This window comes from Candida margitis, assembly GCF_024628925.1.
Source record: "Candida margitis strain CBS 14175 chromosome Unknown scaffold5, whole genome shotgun sequence".
NCBI lineage: Eukaryota > Fungi > Ascomycota > Pichiomycetes > Serinales > Debaryomycetaceae > Lodderomyces > Lodderomyces margitis.
The window spans coordinates 195948-212184 of NW_026261914.1; the positions used below are offsets into that span (position 1 = coordinate 195948).

Sequence of the window (16237 nt, forward strand, 5' to 3'; positions counted from 1 at the left end):
TTAATGATTGACTTTTTTTGATACAACTTTGCTGTAGATCCCGGTTTGTGGTGCAACATTATAAAGCTCTTCGCGCACGAGCCGCACTCCAATAACTAAAAGCAAAAAAAAAGAATCGATCGTATCACAAGGCTTCAATTACAAATCAGTTTCTATTCCTTCTTGTAAACCAGATTAGCATTATCCTTGTGGGCTAGCATAATGAAAAATACGGTTATTCTACTAAAGAACCCTAGTACGCCCAAAGACCCGTACCATGACTTACTCATAGCCAATTCTTACAACCCACATTTCATCCCATTACTTCACCATACTCACAAGGACAAAGCCCAAACGCTAGCCTATCTTACATCAGATGCATTTGTTGAAAACACATTATATTTCATAATCACGTCGCAACGTGCAGTTGAAATGTTGCGTGAATGTATCAGTGAAGTGACTGATTTGGAGTTACGACTGAAAATTTTGCATAAAGTGGGCTACACTGTGGGTCCAGCCACTAGCAAAATATTGCGAGAAGTGGGGTTTACTGATGTACGAGGTGGTGTTGATGCTGGGAATGGTTCTAAATTGGCTGAATTGATTATGGATGAATTGTCACCAGATACAAGGGTTGTATTTTTCACTGGTGAAATTAGAAAGGATATTATTCCTAGGAAATTGATTGATGTGGGCAAATTCAACCAGTTTGAAGAATTCGTTATGTATCAAACTCGTGAACGGGACGACATTATTGGAAACTTTAACTCCGTTGTTGAGCAAGTCGATGGTGGTTGTGAAAGTACAACTAAGGATGCTCTGGACATTTGCGCTGGTGGATGGATTGTGTTTTTCAGTCCACAGGGAACTAAGGAGATTGTTCAATACTTGAAACAGCAAAACGACAGTATGTCTGAGTCTAGAGGAAATAAACGGTGGAAGTTGGCTAGTATTGGACCTACTACGGAGGAATATCTCTTGACCAATGGATTGATCCCTAATACCATTGCTGCCAAACCAGATGCAGCAAATTTAGTGGATGGGATACTCAAGTCTGATTAGAGAATATAGACATTTGAGGCATCGCACCTTATTTATGTATTCATGTATATATATGCTATAATCTAATTGTTAGGTTCTTTTCCCTTTCAGTAGCTACAATAGAATCGCTCTTTGATAAATCAGTGTTGAATTAAAATAAATAGAAAACTAGAAACAAACACAATGAGATAGAACTATATCAAACATTTTGTCATTGTTTGATTTATGTAAAAAAGTAAACAAAGTGTAAATCAAATCAATCAGGGTGATGGTTAATCACTTTTTAATTGCTTCATTAACAACATCAATGATTTGTTGAACAACTTGTGGGTTGGACAATGTTGAAGTATCACCAAGTTGATCAGCTTCACCCGCCAAAACTTTTCGTAAAATACGTCTCATAATCTTACCTGATCTAGTCTTTGGCAAATCGTCAACCAATAAAATCAATTTTGGTGCAGCAAATGGTCCAATTTCTTTACGAACAGTCAAAATCAACTCCTTCTTGATAGCGTCATAATCTTCATTGTCGCCCAATTTATCCTTTTTAAGTGAGACATACGCAGCCACGGCTTGACCAGTCAAGTCATCGGCGTATCCAACAACAGCACTTTCGGCAACCAATTCGTCTTCAATTAAAGCGGCTTCAATTTCAGCAGTAGATAATCTGTGGCCACTAACATTGACAACATCATCAACTCTACCCAAGATCCAGTAGAATCCGTCCAAGTCACGAGCAGCTCCATCTCCGGTGAAATAGTGGTTAGGGTATGGTGCTAAATAAGTATCGATAAATCTATTGTAGTCATTGAAAATACCTCTTGTGATTGATGGCCAGGCAGATTTGATAGCCAACACACCTTCAACATCGTTACCATTCAATTCTTCACCAGTTGTTGGGTCCAAGATCTTAGGATCAACGCCAAAGAAAGGCAAGGAGGCTGATCCGGGTTTAGTAGGAGTGACACCAGCCAAAGGAGTCAACAAGTGAGACCCAGATTCGGTTTGCCAATAGGTATCAACAATGTGTGCCTTGCCTCTACCAATGTTATCGTTATACCAGTGCCATACTTCAGCAGCAATTGGTTCACCAACTGATCCCAACACTCTCAAAGAACTTAAATCATATGGTTGAACAAACTTGGTACCAGCACGTTTCAACAATCTTAAAGCTGTTGGTGCAACATAGAATTGATTAACCTTGTACTTGTCAACAATTTCCCAGTATCTTGAGAAATTAGGGTATGCAGGGGTACCTTCGAAAACGACTGATGTAGCACCATTCAACAATGGACCATAAACAACGTAGGTGTGGCCAGTAATCCAACCGATATCACCAGCAGTAAACAAGATATCATCCTCATGCACATCAAACACATACTTGGTCGTGAGCAATGCTCCCAATAAGTAACCAGCAGTGGTATGTTGGACACCTTTTGGTTTTCCGGTGGAACCTGAAGTATACAACAAAAACAAGGGGTCTTCCGAATTGACTGGCGTTGGTGGGAAGTAGGATCCATATTTAGCCAACTCTTCATGCCACCATAAATCTCTACCTTTGGTGAATGGAACATGAGAGTTGCCAGTTCTCTTGAAAACTATAACATTTCTGACATCAGGACATTCCTTCAATGCGTCATCAACAATTCTCTTTGTTTCGATAGTCTTTCCACCTCTCTTGGATTCATCGGCAGTAATAACAATTCTCGAGTCAGCATCTAAAATTCTATCTCTCAAAGAAGCACTGGAGAATCCAGCAAACACCACCGAGTGGACAGCACCAATACGGACAATTGCCAACAAAGTGACAATGGCTTCAGGAATCATTGGCAAATAAACAGCTACTGAATCGCCCTTTTTAACTCCCAACTTAACCAAAGCTTGAGCCAATTTACTAACTTCTTTCAACAACTCTCCATATGTAATAATCCTACCTTCATTGACCTCATCAGCTTCATAAATAATGGCAGGTTTGTTGGGGTTCTTGATAGCCCATCTGTCAACGGCATTATAACAAGCATTCAATTCACCATTGACAAACCAAGCGGGCAAATCACCATTTTTGAAATCGTCTTCACTAGAAGCAGGGAATCTAGCCAAGTCAAACGGCTTATACCAATCCAAGTTTTGTTTAGCTTGTTCGCCAAAGAATTCATTGGGGTTTTCAATTGATTGACGGTATAATTTTTGATAAGTGGCAAAGTCAGCTAAATTTGGCTTCGATTTCGACCGTTCATAGAAGCCCTTGGGCGGTTGTTGCATGGCCTCGTGATCTAAAGAAATATGTGAATGTTTGGATTCTGGCATTTTTTTTTTGATTGAGATTAGGCTATACGGGGGAACGACTGTTTTTAAATTGTTTTTTGTTTTTCACGTGTGGAGATTCGGCGTGTAAAGTCTATTATATGTAACTAAGTAATAAATTTAGACGCTGGGAAACAAAAGACTATTTTGTTAAAAGGACAAAAAGCAAAGGGTCAAAAACAAAATAATTTTAGTTTAAAATAAATAAAGTGTGATTATGAAATAACAAAAAATCGTTGGGCACTATGGGATTTATTGTGTAGGTTGTCTTAAAATGAATTTGTCTTTTCTGTTGAGATTTTCGTAATCAATGAAAAACTAAGAGGGATAAAGTCTATAGGTGGAATAAGATGACTACTTTAATGTGTTGGTGGTAAGCAAAAAGTGATTGTAAAAACGAAGACTGAAAACATCCGACGTGAAAGGGAAAATGAGAATGGCTTCTGTATTTATAGTAAAAATCTTACCACTGCCACCACCACTCCGAGCACCACTCCGAGGAGCACCACCTCATTTAGCACAATAAAAAAAAGAAAAATAACCTAAAATAATAATAAAAATAATAGTAACAGTCGGTATTTAGTAAGTAAATTTTGTACTTTAAATTTGTGTTTTGTTTGTTTGTTTCTGGTTGATGTTGTTGTTGTTGTTGGGTATTTTTTTTATTTTTTTCAAGAAAAAGCCCGAAACTTACACAAACTGACTACGAAGGAGAGTCAAATAAAATGTTATCCACAGAGAAGATAAATAAGAACAATATAGAGACCTTTATACCAAACAAAATTCACCTTCTTTTAAGTTTGAGGTGATAATTTTAATTCTCTTTGCTTTCTTTTGGTGCGTGGATATGGACTGGTTGACTAAGGTATCAATTGATTTGGTTTTAGCACTATTCCCCCTTGGTTTATACTTTTGTTGTTTTGTTTTGTTTTTTTTTCTCTTTTACGATAGACGCCTTAAAATCAAATAAGCGAAGTGCAAGATCTGCTCGTGTAAACAGACGCTTTTTTCTTTTAAATTTTCCAGTCACATCGTCCCATGGATGACTGAGAAACACGTCATGGTTCAAAAGTGATGCAATTGCATGTGCATTTGGCAAGAGTCCCCTTAAAGAAGTGACTTCCTGGATAATAATTTGTCCTTTTTTCTAATTTTTTTTTTTTTTAATTATTTTATCTTTGGGGTTATATATATTTTAAATTTAAAATAAAAATAAAAATTTCTCTGTGTCATTATATAAAATTTATTATTCATCAACTACACACGACCCTTAAATCAGAAGAGTAGGAGGTAAATGTCATCCAACAACAATATTACCAAAAACCAAGACTGATTTCTTCATTTTTCTTTACATCAGCCACTTGAAGTTAGCAGCTTTGATATATCTTTTCCAGTAGAAGTGTGAATTATGTATGATTTCAGATCACCATAATCTTTTGAATGGCCTCTTATTGTTATTTTTTTTCTTAAAGGTAATAAATTTTATTTTATTCTATTTTTTTTGTGGGGTAAACCCAAACGGAGCGATAACGCCATTGAATTTTAGTGTACAAAAAATATTGGTAAAACATAAGGATGCTGAAAGGGTTAATAATAGATTTACATTGCATCATTCCTGCAAAAATGCTTCATTACAATTATGAAAGAAAATGAATGGGACTGGACTTTTATTGGCTGAGATATTTTAATTCTTTGCCTGTGTGTTTGTGTAACATGTTGATTTTTTCTTGTCTCATAAAAAAAACTGGCCATTACTTTGGAACCACACGACTTGAAGAGACTAATGCGATACATTTATTTTGAAAGTGGTAGTGTCATTATCATTCTTGGGGACTGAACTCTCTAACAAAAGTGCAAAAAGAAAAGAAGCGTTATGTTCAGCTCTTTCTGTTATCCGCCCCTTATAATTTACAATGAACCAGTTTTTGGTAGAAGGGTTCAGCGCTGATGTCATAAAGGGTACAGCTGCAAGAACAATTGAGTCAATTCAGACTCAATCACATCAACTCTGTAAATACTACCGGCTTGAAATTGTTTGCATTGTTTTTTTACAATTGAACATATTCTTTTTTTTATTTTTTGTTTCTGATACCGAAAGTCCGATATGAAAGTGGGCTGGGCGCCACAAAACTAAAACTCCGAAATGAAAGTGAATATAAAGAGCAACAGACAAAAATGACTTTTACTTTGTTTGTGTAATACAAGAGTGCTTGAAATTGTGGGGTCAATGTTATTTTAACAGGAAAGTGAAATAGTGGTTGTCGCTGCTTCCGATAAGTCCCGAAACTTTGATTCAACACCCGTGCAATCAAAGTCTACGCAGAACTGCAACGAGTTCTGGCTATTTTGGGTTGCCTTGAAAGAAGAAGAAGAGGCAAAATTAAATATCGCTCATAGATTTATCAGCTCCCTAAATTTCCGTACCTGGCTTGGTGTCAAACTGAACTCTTATAACCTTCTTTCTCTTTTAGTACGATTGTTGTAAAAGGGCATCAAATGGTACGCCGGAAACGGCAACCTTGATCAATGAATATACCCGTGGAATATTTATCAGATTAACGTTTGTGAAGAAACTGGTTAATCTATTGTGTCGTCTTGAGGTTGAACGCTGATATCCCATTGTAACTTCTAGATGGCCTATTGTGTGTGTACGTGTGTATCCGGGGGTATTCATACAATGTGCAACAAAGCGACGCAATAAGTAGACTGCTAACTTCATATACTTGGAGGCAACTATTGTTAGAATAGTAGAAGTGATATAACAAGATACATCAACATAATAGCTTTGCTGTGTTACTTCAGTGTTTCTAATGTGTCCCGGCCCAAAAGGCAGCTTCAAAAGGTGTGTACCAAACAAAAGAAAAATTTATTCGCCACAAAGCAGAAACAGCTGCCCTTCAGTAAACACTTGATTTGTCTCATCGAGAAGCAGGCAGTACCCTATAAATGTTCAATATATGAATAATGGCGACCATAATAGCTCGACATTTGACGCGGCATTCAATGTAAGTTCGGTCAACTGGTCTACACACTCAAACTCAGCATCACATTTGAAGGTTCAGATTAATGATTACGACACGTATCAAGCCCATCCAACTAAATTGGACCAGTTGTACACCCAAGTCTCGCAAGTCCCAATCATACGGATTTACGGATCAATATCTTTTGAAGATAAAGTTGTTTCACGCAATCTGTCTCCTATGAAAAAGAAGCAGAAGAATCTATTAAATCCAGGTCTACAAACACGTCCTCAGCCATCAGTATTCAATGCAGTTATCCACGTCCACAACTTTTACCCATACTTTTATATCGACTGTCACGAAAATGACTACGAGAAATTACAAAGTCCTGAGTACTTGGATAAAATAACCAAATACTTGGAAGTGGTGGTCAAGGAATCATTTAAGCGAAGGCGTGGCAGAAAAGGTACTGGCGAACAGGAATTGGAGCCTGAAGTGGAAAAAGAAGAAGAAGAAGCAGACAACAAAGACTCTAATGTTCAAGAAAAGCTGAGCTTACGCAAATACATTGCACATGTGTCAGTTTGCAAAGCTGTCCCTATATACGGATTCCAACTCGGCTATAAATTATTCTTCAAGATATCACTTCTTTCACCATTGTACAAGAACCGTTTAGCACATATGTTTCAAGAAAACAAGATTAGCTTGCACAAGTTCGATCAACCTAGTGAAACAAAAAAGAGTGATATTGAACCAACTTATGTTTATGAAGCTCACCTTCCATATTTGTTGCAGTTCTTGACTGATTTCAATTTGTTTGGTTGTGGTTGGTTGGTCATTCATCGTGATCATGTTAACAATGGACCTCAAACAAAGGGGTTGTATTTCCGCACCCCAATACTTAGCGAGCATTATAATAACGGCTATAGCCAGTCGCAAATATGTGGATTATCAAATTACTTGCAACTGTACATTTTGCCCGATAATGTACTCGTTGATGGTGGGACTTTGCAGACGTTTAAGCGAATTGGAAAGTCGATGTTAGAGTTGGATATAACGACCAGCAGTATTGTCAATCGTACTTGGCTATCGGCAAGAGAATTGCATGATAGTTTTGTTGAACGAAAACAGTTTGACGAGTATAAATCTGACTTGTCACTGTTTGGTTATCCCAGACATGGTTATAAACACGAGCCAGATGGTACACCAAAAATTTATCTTTCTTCGTTGAAATATATTTACAACGACTTAAAGTATCAGTGTCACTTGAGAAACTCTACGTTTGATGTATCAGCAGATGTTTTGGAGTCATATGAAGGCTATTATTTTGGTACGGGCTCCTCTATTTGGTCCAATCAGCAACAATTGGATGAGCTTTTGGCATACATGAAGCAATTGAATGGCAAGTCGAACCAAGGCTTTGACGATTATGCTGCAAAGTTTTTCAACAACAAGCGCATACACAATGCTTCGAATTCCAAAGTCTTTACTAACTTCCCAACGTCATTTAATTTGGTTGATCTTGAGAAAAGTGCGCAGTTTCACACTATGCGTATGCAGTTTGGCAGGGATATACTTATATGGGGAGAGTTTAAAGATTTGTTCAAAAACGCAGTGGCTTCATCATCTTTTGATAAAAGCCGAGCGAAAAATAATGACTTGATTGTTCCAGATGAAGAATTTAATGGCAAATATTCGGTGGGAGAAAGAGGTGAAGAAGGTCTAAGGGTTGAAAGAACACAAAGTGCGGTGAATGAAGCGGAAATTGACGATTTTTCTAGTTTTGATAGTGAATTGCTGGATGGTGATAAAGATGCAAATGAAGCAGAAAGTTTAGAAAACAAAGATGACTACGAGCTCAATGCGTCGGCAAGCACCTCACCAGTAAAGAAAATCAACATCAATCATTGTGATAGCTCACCTGGAAAAGAGGATATGGTTGACGACGTCGATGCCTTTGACTCTGCTGAAGAGCTTGATCAATCGATTATTAGATCAATGACACAATCTCGAGCAAAGATACATCCAAATTCGACTTCAAAATTGCCCAATGTTGAAGAGATATCGTCAGTCGAAGATTTTTCATTCACTCCTACGCCAAGCCAATCTAAAATAACTCCTTCTTTGAAAAATATGCAAGTTGGAGCTAATGAATTTGAAGTGGTTATACCTGATCAATTGAAAAAGGGAAATTACAAGAAAGTCTTCCAAGATTCGGGGATAATGGAGATAAATTATACTGATCCATTTTACAATACCGTTGAAGACGTTCCTTCAAAACCTTTTATATTTGCCAATCAGAAAATGAATGTTACAGTAAGGAATGCACTGACAATTCCCAGCTTGGATGTAGTGAATGTACCTAGAATTGAGGGCAGAAAAAAGCTTACAGGTAAAAGAGTAACCACCTGGCAGTATATGCCGGACCCTCCATGTAAAGAAAGTATCGTTGATTGGCTTAAAGTTGAAGAGAATAAGCAGAACAAAAAACGACTAAAATATAGATCGCAAATCGAACCAGGTGTAACGCAGACCCATGATTTCAAATTTAGTTACAACTCGGAAAAAGTTTCACGAAAACCGGACGAGTTTAACTACTTAAGCAGTTTCCACTTGGAGATACATGCAAGCCCACCAAATTCAAAATTGGCAGTTGACCCGCTACGTGATCCAATATCGTTTATCTTTTATTCGTTTGATGACGCCAACGAAATGTTTGCTCAATCTGGAACCAAATCAGGTGTTCTCGTATTCAACAACCATAATTATAATATTGAATTCTTTAATAGTTTGAGTAAATCTTTGGGGCTATACATTGAATTGTTTGATGAGGAAAGGAAAATGGTGGAGAAATTAGTTGAGTTAGTTGAAACGTACGACCCAGACATTCTATCTGGCTACGAGGTGAATTCAATGTCTTGGGGATACATTGTTGAAAGGTTTCGTGAAGTTTATGAAGTCAATATTATGAGTTCATTGAGTAGAGGAACTCATCGAAGTAATGGTAAGTTGGGAGATCGATGGGGATACACTCATACATCAAACGTTGAAATCACTGGCCGACATATATTGAATGTATGGAGAATTTTGAAATCAGACTTGGCCCTAACCAGTTATACATTGGAGAACGTATGCTATCATTTATTACATAGGTCACTTCCTCGCTACCTGCTTCACCAAATATCTCAATGGCTAGAGAGTGGGAAATTTAGGGATGTTCAAGTGGCGCTATTGTATTACATGAGACGAATAGACTTGACATTGAAAATTGTATCCGTACAGGAGTTAATTACAAGAAATGTTGAACATTCGCGATTAATTGGAATTGAATTCAACTCAAACTTTTACCGTGGATCGCAGTATAAAGTAGAATCAATATTGTCAAGAATATCCAAGACCGAGAGTATCTTGCTAAATTCGCCGTCGAAAAGGCAAGTGCACGAAATGAGACCAATCGAGTGCATTCCTTTGATATTGGAACCCAAATCCAATTTTTACAAATCACCGTTGGTGGTCTTGGACTTTCAATCGTTGTATCCATCAATCATGATTGCCTATAACTACTGTTATTCCACTTTGATTGGTAAGCTACATAACTTCAAGCCAAAGAAAAACAACATTGGCTACTTGAAAAATCTAAACCTACCCCCAGGGATGGTGGATTTATTGATGAAGGACAATGCCATAAATGTCTCGCCTAATGGGTTCGCTTTTGTCAAAAGCCATGTGCGGAAATCGATCTTGGCCAAAATGTTGGAAGAGATATTGAATATCCGAATAAAGACGAAAACAGTTATGAAGTTGTTTAAAGATGATGCCGAGTTAACTAAGCTTTACAATGCGAGACAAATGGCTTTAAAATTGATTGCCAATGTGACCTATGGATATACATCAGCAACTTTTAGTGGTAGAATGCCAAACTCGGATATTGCTGATGCCATTGTCTCGACTGGGCGAGAACTTTTAGACAAATCGATCGAGATAATTGAATCTAGTGGTTATGGCGCAAAAGTTGTTTATGGTGACACTGATTCCTTGTTTGTATATTTCCCCGGGAAATCAAAAGCTGAAGCATTTAATCTGGGCCGAGAAATTGCCAAAATTGTCACCAACTCTTTTCCCGATCCCGTCCAACTCAAGTTCGAAAAAGTGTACCATCCATGCGTATTGCTAGCAAAGAAGAGGTATGTGGGGTACTCCTTTGAATATGAAGATCAGGCGGTTCCCAAATTTGATGCCAAAGGTATTGAAACTGTTCGTAGAGATGGTGTACCAGCGCAGCAAAAAATAACGGAAAAGGCGTTGAGAATATTATTTGAGACCAAGGATTTGTCTAAAGTGAAGCAGTACACGTTGAAACAGTTTTTGAAAATCTTTAGCAATAAAATCACCATTAATGATTTCTGTTTTGCCAAAGAAGTGAAATACGGAAAATACAAAGATGAAAGATATTTACCGCCAGGTGCATTACTCGCAAGTAAAGCAGTAGAAGATGATCCAAGAAAAGAGCCACAGTACAAGGAAAGAGTCCCGTACGTCGTAATCCGTGACTCGACAAAGGTACGAATCAAAGATCGAGTGATGTTTCCTGAGGATTTCATAAAGACATTTAGTACCACTGAGCCGTTAACGTTGGACTATGATTATTATATAACAAGGGTATTGATTCCTCCATTGGAGAGAGTCTTTAATTTGATGGGAGCAGACGTGCGAGGGTGGTACAGAGAGTTGCCAAAATTTACCAGATCCAACATTATTAGTGCATTTAGTGATTCGTGTTTAATATGTGGCTGCAGATTAGATGGAAGAGAGTATGTTTGTCTGAAATGTGGCCAAGATGAACAACGATTGGTTACAAATGTAATGATGACTTGTAGGAACAAGCAGGAGAAAATTGTGGAAATTGAAAACACCTGTCGCAATTGCATGCAGAATGTCTTTGCTTCTGAAGCTGCGGCATCGCAATATACTGACAATTGTTTCAATCGTGATTGTTCGGTGTATTATAACAAGGTTAAAGTTGAACAGGAAGCTAGGCTATTGTTCGTCCGAAGGGATAAGGTGTTGCAAGCGTTGGAGTGGTGATGTATTTATTAGGTTGTAATCATATGTACTATTGGAGTAACTCTGCGTTGCATGGGCCACTGTCTAAAGTGTGCCTCAAAGCGCGTTGACTTTTGTGCGAGAAAATTTGGAAAAAATATTTCAGTTCATTCACTGACCTCTCAGTACGTTGCAAACATGGCCGTGAAAAAGGTCACACCATCAACCAATGCTAATGCACTGTCCTCCGATGTGGTTCAACCACCCAAGATATATGCACTATTCAACATATGGGTGGTATCACTTGCCTTGAAACTCCTATTGATGGTTGGTTACCACTCTACCGACTTTGATGTACATCGAAACTGGCTAGCCATAACCAACAAGTTGCCACTATCGCAGTGGTATACAGAAAACACATCAGAATGGACACTAGACTACCCTCCTTTTTTTGCATTTTTTGAATGGTTTCTATCACAGTTTGTTCCTCCACAAGTAGCCAGGGATGGATGTTTGGATATTGTCGAAAAGGGCCAGTACGGATTACCAACGGTTTACTTTCAGAGAGCCACAGTCATTCTAAGTGAGATAGTCTTGTTTGTGGCATTGCAATGGATAATTGATACCTCACCCACCCATGCACTTCGAAGAAGAATGTATGTTGCAACTGCCAGTCTCGCATTGTCCCCAGGGTTGATGTTGATTGACCATATACATTTTCAGTATAATGGGATGATGTATGGGATATTGCTAATTTGTTTAAACAGTGCTCGTTTGGAAAGATACCTTTTATGTGGATTTTGGTTTGCTGTCTTGCTTTGTTTCAAACATATTTATTTGTATTTGGCACCAGCGGTGTTTGTTTTCTTGCTACGTGCTTATTGCTTAAAGTTCGAATGGAGCAGGAAACGTAACATTGTTGCTAATTTGGTCAACATTATACAGTGGAAAAATGCATTCAAGCTTGGATCTGTTGTCATTGCTGTATTTGCAGCAGCATTTTTACCATTTTACAACACGTTGCCACAGTTACTTAGCAGATTGTTTCCCTTTAGTCGTGGACTTACTCATGCATATTGGGCACCTAACATGTGGGCCATCTACTCATTCTTTGATAGAGTTTTGATTCAAGTATACAAGAAGATCCCGGTATCGCGATTTTTATTAAAACGAGTGTTTCAATTTGATGCAAGCTTATTGAGCCAAGACGAGTTGCTAAGAACGTCGACAAGAGGAATCGTTGGAAACATCGAATTTTTCATTCTTCCCGAAATTACGCCAAAACTCACGTTTCTTTTAACATTGTTTTACCAGGTAATGGCACTCATTCCGTTGTTTTTCCAGCCAACATACCGCAAGTTTATTGGAGCAGTGACGTTGTGTGGATATGCATCTTTCTTGTTCGGCTGGCATGTTCATGAAAAGGCTATTTTGCTTGTTATATTTCCCTTGACGTTGATTGTTTCTCGTGACAAGAGATTGTTGCCTGCATACAATCTACTCGTTGCCTGTGGATATGGATCGCTTTTCCCCCTCATATACACCTGTAACGAATGGTTGGTAAAAGTCTTATACACTTTGCTTTGGTACATTGTGTTTTACTTCAATTTTAGAAAAGTTGCTCGAGTTCCTAAAAAGACAAGTGGTTCGATAATAGACCGGGTTGTTAATGGGTATATTTTAATATTTATCTTTGTTGTTTCCATCACAAGTATTATTGATTTGTTGCTGAATAAGTTTTTGATTTTGCGGAAGTTTGAATTTTTGAACTTGATGGTCTACAGCGTTTATTGTAGCATAGGTGTTATAAGCAGCTGGAACACATTTTCGTGGCTATATTTCGTTGATGACGAGATATGGACGGAGGATACATAATTTGTACATAGAACCAAATGCATTTATTTGAAATATTTTAAGCAGTAAAGAGTACAATTTGAGGTGTCCTAAACAGTTGCATTTCTTCAAAAACGAAGGAACTTTAGAATAGATGTATTGTTATAGTTTTGTTTAGGATTGCTGCAAAAAATTATTATGCTACCAAATTCCAAAGTACACCTATACTTCACTACTCAACTCGAGGACCTCCAAAATTGTTTAAGAGGACTTACGGAGCACCTCTAATCATACAGAGCTATGAGATTTACAATTTTAACCATTGTAAACCTCAATCTCAACTTATTTTCGTCAGAAAGACCACGCTCAGTCAGAAAACTGACACATGAAAAACTGGTTCTGTGGTCTAGTTGGTTATGGCATATGCTTAACACGCATAACGTCCCCAGTTCGATCCTGGGCAGAATCATTAGATTTCATTTGGTTTTGTGGTCTAGTTGGTTATGGCATATGCTTAACACGCATAACGTCCCCAGTTCGATCCTGGGCAAAATCATTGATTTTTTTTTTCATTGTCTGTTGCTTTCCCAACGTTGACTTTGCTATAGGATCTTTTGCTAGTTGTATTAGAGCTCATATCAGTAGGGAAGCAAGTTCTTTTTTGTCCGTTGGCGGGGGGGGGTTTTGCTCCCTGGAAAGTGTGCGATCAAGAAGTTTCTGTGCATGAAGAAGATATACGATGTAGCCAATTACATATATTCATTTGGTGATAGGCTTTATACAAATAAGGCATAGATATGAAGTCATTGCAATTGTTGATGATCACGTAAAAACTGTTATAGATTCAATGATTCAACCAAGCCCACAAATCGATTCAAAGGACTTTGCTAAACCTTGTTTACTTTTGTGTGATGTTTATTTTGTGTTGCTACATGAAAAAGAACCGGCCGGGTCTACCGTCAGGTCTTTGACACCTCGGGGAGCATAAGGCCATCATTTCATACAACAAGGGGAAGAATGGTCAGTTGACTTTAGAGCTGCTCATATGCGAACTCCGATCTGAAACAAAAGGGAAATATGTGTATGTTTACAAATCTGGAAGCGATTTCGGACTTATCCCCCTTCGTAGCAACTTTAATTTCATTTTTCAAAGTATAACCCCTATCAGCGGCAAAAAAAGAAAAAAAAAAAAAACAATACAAGAACAGGCAATTATATAAATACCCTTTTAAAGAACTCAACTTTACCCAATCGATTCTTCTTTCACTATCCAGATTACATTGAAAAATCATGTCAGAAGATACAATTTCATTAGGCCAATACTTGTTTGCAAGATTGAATCAAAAACCAATTGACATCAAAAACATCTTTGGTGTTCCAGGAGATTTTAACTTGGCATTGCTAGATAAGATTGATGATATCAAAGGTATGAAATGGGTTGGCAGTGTCAATGAATTGAATGCAGGATACGCCGCCGATGGATACTCGAGAATTAAGAATTCCTTTACACCGGAAGGATCAGCCATTGGGTGTCTTGTTACTACTTTTGGTGTTGGTGAACTTTCGGCAGTTAATGCAATTGCAGGTGCTTACTCGGAACACGTTGGATTAGTCCACGTTGTTGGTATTCCATCGGTTGAGTCTCAAAAGAAGGAATTGTTGTTGCATCATACTTTGGGAAATGGTGACTTTACTGTTTTCCATAGAATTTCTTCGTATATTAGTGCCACCACGTCTGCATTGAGTGACCCAGTCCATGCTCCAGACGAAATTGATAGAGTTATAGAGTCGGCATTTGTTAACCAGAGACCTACATATTTGGCATTTCCATCTAATTTAGTCAATGCAAAGGTCCCTGCTAGCAGGTTGGACAAGCCATTGAACTTGACACCACCACCAAATGATCCAAAAGTACAAGAAGAAGTTTTGAGCACGATTCTTGAAATGATTGCCAAGTCAAAGAATCCAGTGGTTATTATCGATGCCTGTTGCGGTAGACACAATTCCACTTTTGAGGCAAACAAGTTGATTCAGTTGACCAACTTTAAATTTGCCGTCACTCCAATGGCAAAAGGTGCTAGAGATATCGAAGAAAATGATCCAAAATTCATTGGTGTTTACGTGGGTGACTTATCCTATCCAAAGACCAAAGATTTGGTTGAAAGTTCTGATTTGGTGTTATCACTCGGGGCAATCTTGTCTGACTTCAATACGGGGGCATTTTCGTACTCACTAGATGCTTCAAAGATTATTGAATTCCATTCGGATTACACCAAAATTAAGAATGCCGAATACCCCAAGATCAGAATGAAGGAACTACTTAGTGCTTTAGTGGCATCGCCTGAATTGAAGAAACTCACAGCCAACCACAAGCCACCTACTCTTGATCTTGACAAAATGCCTCCAGTCAAGTTACCTGATGATCACAAAATTACCCAGTCCTGGCTTTGGTCCAACTTGGGCTCATGGTTGAAGGAAGGTGATGTCATCATCTCCGAAACAGGAACTTCCAATTTCGGGATCATTCAAACCAAATTCCCTAAAAACTGTGTTGGCATTAGTCAAGTTTTGTGGGGTTCCATTGGATATTCAGTAGGTGCTGCATCGGGTGCAGTTATAGCCGCCGAAGAAGTTGATCCAAGCAGAAGAGTGATTTTATTTGTTGGTGATGGTTCTTTGCAATTGACGGTACAGGAGCTTTCCACCATGGTGAGACACCACAACAACATTTACGTTTTTGTCTTGAACAACAATGGGTTCACTATTGAAAGATTGATACACGGTAAAACTGCTAGCTACAATGATATTCAAGAATGGGAAAACACCGAATTGTTAAAGGTTTTCAAAGGAACCAATATTGAAACTCATAAAGCATCAAATATTAAAGAAATCTCCGATTTGTTCAATGATAAGGAGTTTGCCAAGAATAACAAAACCAGGTTAATTGAACTCAAGTTGGATACATTGGACGCACCTGAGAATTTGGTCAAACAAGCCGAAATCTCATCCAAGACCAATGATGGTTAAATAGAAGAAATGTATATAAGCTTTACATTATCTTATTCTAATCTACAAAT

The 16237-nt window shown here is 38.0% G+C and overlaps 5 protein-coding genes across 5 annotated transcripts; 4 read left to right on the forward strand and 1 right to left on the reverse strand. All coding sequences in view use genetic code 12, as the record gives it.

Annotated features, from left to right (window-relative positions):
• Window positions 1-201: 201 nt before the first annotated feature.
• HEM4 (uroporphyrinogen-III synthase) lies at window positions 202-1041 on the forward strand (the record flags this gene model as incomplete). The annotated part of the gene is made up of 1 exon (XM_051817620.1): window positions 202-1041. The coding sequence occupies one exon, from the start codon at window positions 202-204 to the stop codon at window positions 1039-1041; it is 840 nt and encodes a 279-aa protein (XP_051669191.1).
• A 255-nt stretch (window positions 1042-1296) lies between these two features.
• On the reverse strand, window positions 1297-3327 carry ACS1 (acetate--CoA ligase 1; the record flags this gene model as incomplete). Its single annotated transcript, XM_051817621.1, has 1 exon — window positions 1297-3327. One exon carries the CDS (start codon window positions 3325-3327, stop codon window positions 1297-1299), a length of 2031 nt encoding a protein of 676 aa, XP_051669192.1.
• A 2954-nt stretch (window positions 3328-6281) lies between these two features.
• On the forward strand, window positions 6282-11369 carry REV3 (Rev3p; the record flags this gene model as incomplete). The annotated part of the gene is made up of 1 exon (XM_051817622.1): window positions 6282-11369. One exon carries the CDS (start codon window positions 6282-6284, stop codon window positions 11367-11369), a length of 5088 nt encoding a protein of 1695 aa, XP_051669193.1.
• A 156-nt stretch (window positions 11370-11525) lies between these two features.
• On the forward strand, window positions 11526-13202 carry ALG8 (dolichyl-P-Glc:Glc1Man(9)GlcNAc(2)-PP-dolichol alpha-1,3-glucosyltransferase; the record flags this gene model as incomplete). The annotated part of the gene is made up of 1 exon (XM_051817623.1): window positions 11526-13202. One exon carries the CDS (start codon window positions 11526-11528, stop codon window positions 13200-13202), a length of 1677 nt encoding a protein of 558 aa, XP_051669194.1.
• Window positions 13203-14450: 1248 nt separating this feature from the next.
• CANMA_005261 (alpha-keto acid decarboxylase family protein) lies at window positions 14451-16187 on the forward strand (the record flags this gene model as incomplete). Its single annotated transcript, XM_051817625.1, has 1 exon — window positions 14451-16187. The coding sequence occupies one exon, from the start codon at window positions 14451-14453 to the stop codon at window positions 16185-16187; it is 1737 nt and encodes a 578-aa protein (XP_051669195.1).
• Between the last annotated feature and the right edge of the window lie 50 nt (window positions 16188-16237).